The 7505-nt window shown below is 33.6% G+C and overlaps 1 protein-coding gene across 3 annotated transcripts; it reads right to left on the bottom strand.

Annotated features, from left to right (window-relative positions):
- Positions 1 to 1238: 1238 nt before the first annotated feature.
- Positions 1239 to 6964, bottom strand: LOC126656286 (probable plastidic glucose transporter 1). Of its 3 annotated transcripts, XM_050350818.2 has the most exons (12): positions 6719 to 6964; positions 6436 to 6565; positions 6114 to 6314; positions 5824 to 5923; positions 5214 to 5326; positions 4038 to 4131; positions 3793 to 3949; positions 3428 to 3574; positions 3263 to 3336; positions 3008 to 3096; positions 2266 to 2380; positions 1239 to 1623 (listed from the first exon to the last, which is right to left on the bottom strand). In XM_050350818.2, the coding sequence occupies exons 1-12, from the start codon at positions 6888 to 6890 to the stop codon at positions 1417 to 1419; spliced, it is 1599 nt and encodes a 532-aa protein (XP_050206775.1). In that variant the 5' UTR covers positions 6891 to 6964; the 3' UTR covers positions 1239 to 1416. The 3 variants fall into 3 exon arrangements, with proteins under 3 accessions (XP_050206775.1, XP_050206777.1, XP_050206776.1); XM_050350820.2 differs by lacking the exon at positions 6436 to 6565 and having other exon boundaries at positions 6719 to 6809; XM_050350819.2 differs by lacking the exon at positions 6719 to 6964 and having other exon boundaries at positions 6114 to 6343; positions 6436 to 6552.
- Between the last annotated feature and the right edge of the window lie 541 nt (positions 6965 to 7505).

Raw genomic sequence — 7505 nt, 5'->3', positions numbered from 1 at the left:
TTTAGTCACAAATAGTTGTCTATATTTTTTGAAAATCACAATTTAAAGAGAAATTGCAGAAAATACTCCGTTTTTCAAAATATTTGCAAAAGTACTCCGTTTTTTGAAAAATTATTTGTCTACCTTTTTTTTCAAAAATTTATTTTTTTACTCCGGTTTTTTTTTACTCTGAAAATTTTTGTAAAAATACTCCGTTTTTTTAAACTGTTTTAAACTGTATTATAAACGGTTTCAAAGATGTCAATTTTTTTTAAAAATACTCCGTTATAAACCATTTGAAACTCTATTAGAAACTGTATTTGAAACCGTTTGAAACTCTATTCTTATGAAACTGTTATAAACCGTTTGAAACTCTATTAGAAACTGTATGTGAAACCGTTTGAAACTCTATTAGAAACTGTATTTGAAACGTTTTTATAAAACAGTTTCAAATTGTGTTTTTTGAAACTGTATTTGAAACCGTTTGAAACTCTATTTTTATGAAACCGTTATAAATCGTTTGAAACTCTATTAGAAACTGTATTTGAAACCGTTTGAAACTGCGGAGTAAAAAAATAAATTGCGGAGTAAAAAATTAAATATTTATTTTTTCTAGGCACGCTTATAAACTTTTAGTTTTTGAGGTAAATTTACAAATATTTTAGTTTTTTTAGGTATTCTCCTAAACGTCCCCAATTTAAAGTGTTGATTTTTCCATATTGTCCTTATTTAAAGTGTATCATTTATTGTCATTTACTTAAAAAAAGTAAATTGGTCATAACAATTAATAAGAATATGATAGGAAAAATAAAAATAAAATTATAAAAAATTAAAGCGTTAATTGTATTTCTTAAACCGTGTGAAAAGGGAAAAGGGGACTATTATTTTGTGACGGAGGGAGTATGTTATTTGTTCATTTTATCCCTAAAATTTGGTACAGAACATCAAATAAAACTAAATTTGTAGTTTTGAACAAAAAACCTCCAGAATGAATGTTCTTGCTCAGTTTAACCCTTTAACTGAAGTAACAAAAAATGATCAAGAGTATTATATATAAAATAGAGCTTAAATAAGTTTTTACCCCAAAGAGCGTATTATGAAAGTTTTTCAAGCCGCAAAATAAGCTTTTATTGAGTATTTTTTATTAGAGTTGTAAAAAACGGACAACTAAAAAAATTGACAATTAAATGCACCAATTCAAAACGGGATTGAAGCTGTAAAGATTGATAGCAATGTCTGGCCTTTTACAAAGAAATGAATGCACCAAATCAAATAAAATTGATGTTTAATAAGAATTACATTACAAAGCTGGCAAAATGCCAAGAGCAAAAACAAGAGAAACAAAATTTTGAGTTCTGCTACTACTATTAGTGCAAAACAAGAGAATTATACAGCCTTACGCTGGTTTTACAGTAGCTTTGCTACTGCTGGCTGTTACTACTGCTTATACTTATCAGTATCTGATAAACTGGGGTTTAGTGAAATTTCAATTTCCTCGAGAGACCGTCCTTTTGTTTCAATTATGTTGTACTTGGCATATAGAGCAGCTAACAATGAAACGCTGCCGAAGCCTGCATAAACTGGAGCAACTCCAAGAATCTCCACCAAGTCCAGAAAGAACAGACCCACCAAGAAATTGCAAACCTGAAGTTTAATGTGCACAAATTACACGATGGGAAATATGAAAGACATGGTATACAGAGATAAAAAGAAACAACATTGAACTTAAATCCTAATATCACTCCAGTTTTGCCTGTCGAAGTATGAAAAAATCACAGCTTTATGTAGGGGCGTGCTAGAGCCGAACGAACCAGACCAAATTTTCAAACCGAACCAAACCGACATAATTTGTTGGGTTCGGTTTCTATTTATATTCGGCTTGGTTTAATTTTTCAGAAAATTAAAAAATAAAATATAATACTATTAAAATTTGCTAAAATCATTGCTTCTTAGACTATATAAGTGGTAACTGGCAAGTATGTTAGTTGTTTAATCATTTGCAGATTCGAAACCCAACTTCTAGACACCATGCTACCAGCCACGTGTTGTCACATTTCACTAAATCAATTTTATATCAGTAACCTACTGAAACCAAACTGATGATTTCTTTCAGATTCTGTTATTTTTAACCCTTAAAAACCGACCATTCCGGTGTGCATGGTCGGTTTGGTTTGCTGATGCACGCCCCTCGTTCTAAATGCTTAAAAGACATCAATAATTAATAGAAACAAGCTCCTCCTTCCTCCTCAAAATATTTAAACAAATAAAAACTGCTGTAATTCTTACCCAGTGAACAGAAAAACTGAATCCCATAATCTTTCCGCGCATCTTGGCACTGCTAAGCTCAGGAATGATAAGACCAGTTACTGGACCAGCTCCAATAGCAAAGGTAAATATATACCTGCATGTATGATGTATATTAGGGGTGACCGGTCATTTAAATGATCCAACGAAATCCTAGCAGAGAAACTTTATTACAGAGTGTGGTCAGTTTCAATTCCAAAACATGTCTTAAATATGATGTAGTTGAGAAACATATCATACTAAACCTGATGCCGAGAAACATAACAATACTAAATGATGTTATGTTATGATCCCACATGCTTTATAATTTAAAATAATTTGAGTCAATATTTTTCACACAGTGGAGTTATATAAATGAAACATGAAGACCTAACAGTAATCTAGTCAAAATGATCCAAATCATTTAAATCAACTGCCAAAAGGGAAACAGTCTTTAAGTTTTGATTCGGTTGGTACCCTAATGTGAGTCTGATTGGTTAAACTTGTATAATGTCAAAATCAATGATCTTATTGGTTTAATTTGAAACATTAAACTGAAAAACTACCAAGCTGGACGATGGGCAGGGAATGCCAAAGAATCATTAAAGGATTTAATTGTGACATAGTTCTCTATTTCCCTGTTTCTTAGAATAAAACATTTGCATCAGCAAGATAATGATGCTAAAACATTTTCCATGTTCACCTTAGATAACTTTGAAATACTGCAATCTATAAGTTTGCTTACATAAGAACTCCAATGATTGATAAGTTGTGACCAAGTTCTTCATCTACTGGAAAACTGATTGAGCATGCTATAAGAAACATTGACAGAGCCTGCACAGGAAGTAGAATTCGTGAACTAAAATATGTGTGGTGGTCGAGCTACTTCGGAAAGCATTGGAGCAGATTTCGAGTCCAGCACAAATGATAATATGATGTCACAATGCTCTTGAGTATAACTACATATTCTTGTATAGGCAATTCATGTATGCACACTCACCATTCCAATGTAACTGCCTAGTAAGAGCTTTTTCCTCCCTTCCTTGTCGATCAAGTATGAGGCACAAAGTGCACCTGAAAATTGATTGAAACCTGATAAACTTAAGAGACTGATCACGTAAGCAACAAGTACTCAAGTACAACCATAATTATACAGATGTCAAACCTGCAAAGTTGGTAAGCCCAACATATAAGCTGGCTAAGGCACCATTTGCTATGCCAACATCTTTAAAAGTCAGTGATGAAAAGTAAAGGACTCCATTTATACCAGCAAATTGTTGTAGAATAAATAGGGAACCTCCAACAAGTGCAACTGCAAACATACAACGACAATAAGTCAAAGCTGAAAGCTGCAAGCAAAACAAGAAACCTGCACTTCTATTGAGAAACGAAGATCAAAGAGTTCCAAAAGGATGTTCAAATGATATGAAGAACATATGCATATAAAAGGGGATAGCACAGAGAAACTCCCACTATCATACTTCATTATGTATAATAAATACTTCAATTTGATAAAAGAACAACCTCAACCTCTAGAGTGCGGCTCCTCCAAGAGTTCCAACCACCTACCGCCCACATCACTACCATCATTCTTGATGACTGATTGGATATCCTCAATTGCTCTTTCCACTTCAGATGGTCCCCAAAGATTTTTGATGATTGACTTAGCATCATCCAATCTCCCTATCTACCAACCCACGTAATAAGAGCTTCAGGATGACAACCAAAAGCCAAATTTTACAGATAATTCACATACAAATTAACATGAATCGTACTTTACACAGCCAGCGGGGACTTTCCACGGCAAACTGCATACCCAGTGAAAGAATAAATGCAGGAGCACTTGCAATATACAGCATTGTCCTCCACCTGAAGAAGATGATTTAGACACTATGCAACAATTTTACAAAACTTGAACTTTCCAATCTCGCAATATTTTCAGCGAAGACTTATCTCTCCTTAGAAGATCTCTTAGACACATTCACTTGCATATTGATTTGCATTTGACTAAAAAATGAAAGATAGTTAAGCTCCCTAAATAATAGATTATACATCCAGTAACATTGATGTGACCTATGTGAGCTCTCATGAATCTAACTCTTCTCGATTTCCATAACCATTGATTTACATATTAGCTTATTCTATTTAAGTTGTAACAGAATTCAGTATGCATAACACACTGCATTCAAATATTTATCAGCTTGCAAAGTTTCACTGCCAAGCTGGATTATCCTTTTCAGTCCACACTGGCCATTTTTTAAATCAGCATGGCTGATACAGAAGATATGGCCTGATGAACACATGCAACAGTCAATTTATCCAATTATCGTGCGAAAGAGCCTTCTGATCCCATTTGGCTCCAGAAGCAGCTTTCCAAATCAGAAACAGATTCCAGACCCCTCCATTTCTGGATTTTCCAACCCCCGTGATACATCATCTCCATATTTAAGTTTTGCAATATTCACACCGATCTTCAAATACAAATAGTGAAGAAAAGGAACGTATTTTTAAAAATAGGGAAAACATTTAGTCAAAGGGATTTCTCACTCAAAAGACGCTCCTGCCAATGACCAATTGACCAGAAAATATAGTCAAGCACCATGTAAATAAACATTATTATGGGTATTGAAAGTAGCACTGTTTTCTCATACTTACAGTTTAACTATAAATCATTCTATTATTTTTTTATTTTCTTTTACTTCAAGTCTTCAGCTATAATCCATGAGACTCCAGCTTCAGCTATTATTATAAGGCAACGGCATCATTACACAATTTTCAACAATGCCCAAGCCTTGTTTTTATGGTTTGAAACATTCTTAATTCTAATGAATGCCATCTGTGTCAATGTAAATGAAAATCTTCATTTGCTGGTAATACATAGAAATAGATAAAGGGATGTCAATTGTCACTCTGTCGAGAAGCAGCAAAGAGCAAACGGAAAAGAAATTTACCAATGCGGATCCGTTTCAGAGGGAATTCCAAGGAATAGTGACGTAATGATCCCAAGACAAGTACCAATTTGACACAAGGTTCCTAATGAACCCCTGTATTTAGTAGGGGAAACCTACAAGATACAAAATCAGAAATGAACGAAGTGATGCGGTTACTTAAATAAAATTCTCCAGATTCTACTGAATATAATGTAATTTTTAAAATTTCAATTGCTCTATAGCTGTCACTGTATATAAGAGTGATAGAAAGAGCAATTTCTTTCTTCTTAGCTAGGGTTCAATCCATTTTGTTCCTCTCTTCTACAATTTTATTGCCCTCAGACCATACTGACACATGTCAGCTACTCTTGATTATTTACAAAATGCTCAAAACATTAAGTTGTTGACATGTAGTGAAATAATTAAATTTAAAGGCACTACTAATATATGTTGTAACTTTTGCTTTCCAACATCTGGATAAGTTCTTCCAAACATATCATACTTATAACCAATTTCAATACTTTATTTCATAAACAACACAAAAACAAAAATAATTATGATTTTAAAGATGAAAACCAAGCTCCGAGTAAAGAAAACAAGCATAGGGACCATGTTAATGAAAAACAAGTACCTCCGAGACATAGATTGGAACGAGAACGGTGTTCACACCAATCCCAAGGCCAACAAGAAATCTTCCAAAAAGTATTTCATCTAAGGAGTGGGCTTGTGCACTGTTACAAAATACAAAAAGTGACTAAAAAGATTAACAATTCAAGTTTGAATTACGCTTATCTGAACAATGGAACATCAACTTGTACACTCATTGAGATAGTGTAATTTTTTATATAAAATAGAAATTGTTTATTTCCAAAAAAAAAAGTTAGCAGCTAGAATCATTGTTATGCATCACTTCTTCATTACCTTATAATAGCACCAAGAGCTAATGGTATCGTGACGACCTGAAATGTACGACGACATCCAAGTTTATCCACCAACGAACCAGAGGTCAAGCTTCCAATAAATGCTCCAGCTATAAATATGCTAACCACAAGTCCTTCAAGAATTGGATCTCCTTCAAACCCTAGCTCTCGTGCAACCGAAACAATCGGACCATTCATCACTCTACAAATCATCTATCATAATTCAGATTACTGAAGTTCATGACAGTTTGAACACCAATTAGTACTACTTAAAATCAACAATTTCAATTACTCCACAGCTTGTAAAAGTAAAAGAGGCTAACCCTATGTGATAACCAAACAGAAAATTTGACATAGAAGCTATCAATGCATGAGGAAAAGCAGGCAGCCATCCTAAATCAACGCTTGATTCCTCTTTCTTTTCTTCTACCGATGATTTTACACCATCTTTAGCTTAATTTCAATAAACAAACAGCAAATAAATAACTATTTACAGCAGTCATATGCAAAAATTCAATTCAATTCAACTCAAATTCTTGCAAAATCGTCAGTACTAATATACTAGAGAAAATGAATTTGAAGAAATGAAATAATTATATATCAGACCTGGTGACTGAGTTTGTAGCTCAGTCCGTGGCTTCTCTGCCGTCGAAACTCTGAACTTCGAACGCCGATTAGAGAAACCGAACTGAAAATGTTGCAGTTTCCGAAACGGAGGAGATTTTTGTAATGACGGAACCGGAAAAACCGGCTGTGAAAGTGCGGTGGCAACGCTCATCGGATAAGAGGGAAGAAGATTAATGATCAGTGATCAGTGGCTAAACCGGATGATCATGACGTGGTTTGTTTTGAAATTTTGCGGACGTGGCTCGGGATTGAGACGCGAGGGAAATTGTTTTTCTGCCACGTGGGATAGACGGATTGGGTGTTTGACAAATGGTCGGTGGAAGAGTCAGATTCTCCCCTAAACTTATGTTAATTGTTTAAAGTGCACGTTCTTTAAACTTTTTTGACAAATTAGGAATAAACTTTACATTTGCGTCAATTAAATCCAATTTTGACATTAATTTTTATTATTTATTTATCTAGGTTGAGTTTCTGGAATTTTTATCTTATATTAATAATATATTTATGAACTGAGGATGTAAAAGTAAACAATATTGCTATAGTGTTTAATTCAAATTTCACTTTAAAAATTATTTTATTTTATTTTTCAATAATTCGAGTTTGGATTTGAATGTGCTCCCTTGATCACCTTAACACTCTCCTAATAAAGTCGTCAAAATATATTTATGCTGAAACACCTTTCTGTGCAAATTTTTGAATTTGTTTGTGGTTTGTTATGAAAAAAAATTAGACTGAAATGTAATCAAAAAATTCTTGTTATGATTAA

Source organism: Mercurialis annua, linkage group LG7 (genome assembly GCF_937616625.2).
Source record: "Mercurialis annua linkage group LG7, ddMerAnnu1.2, whole genome shotgun sequence".
In the NCBI taxonomy this organism is placed as follows: Eukaryota; Viridiplantae; Streptophyta; class Magnoliopsida; order Malpighiales; family Euphorbiaceae; genus Mercurialis; species Mercurialis annua.
Note: the sequence above shows the minus strand (reverse complement) of the source record. Positions and strands in the feature narration are given on the sequence as shown.

Excerpts from the sequence above, each read along its gene's own strand:
- LOC126656286 (XM_050350818.2), bottom strand. The coding sequence starts at position 6,890 with ATGAGCGTTGCCACCGCACTTTCACAGCCGGTTTTTCCGGTTCCGTCA. Across the intron at positions 5,327-5,823 it reads TTCCAATCTATGTCTCGGAG|GTTTCCCCTACTAAATACAG; the intron begins GTACTTGTTTTT and ends TGTATCTTGTAG. Across the intron at positions 3,337-3,427 it reads TGGGCTTACCAACTTTGCAG|GTGCACTTTGTGCCTCATAC; the intron begins GTTTGACATCTG and ends ATCAATTTTCAG.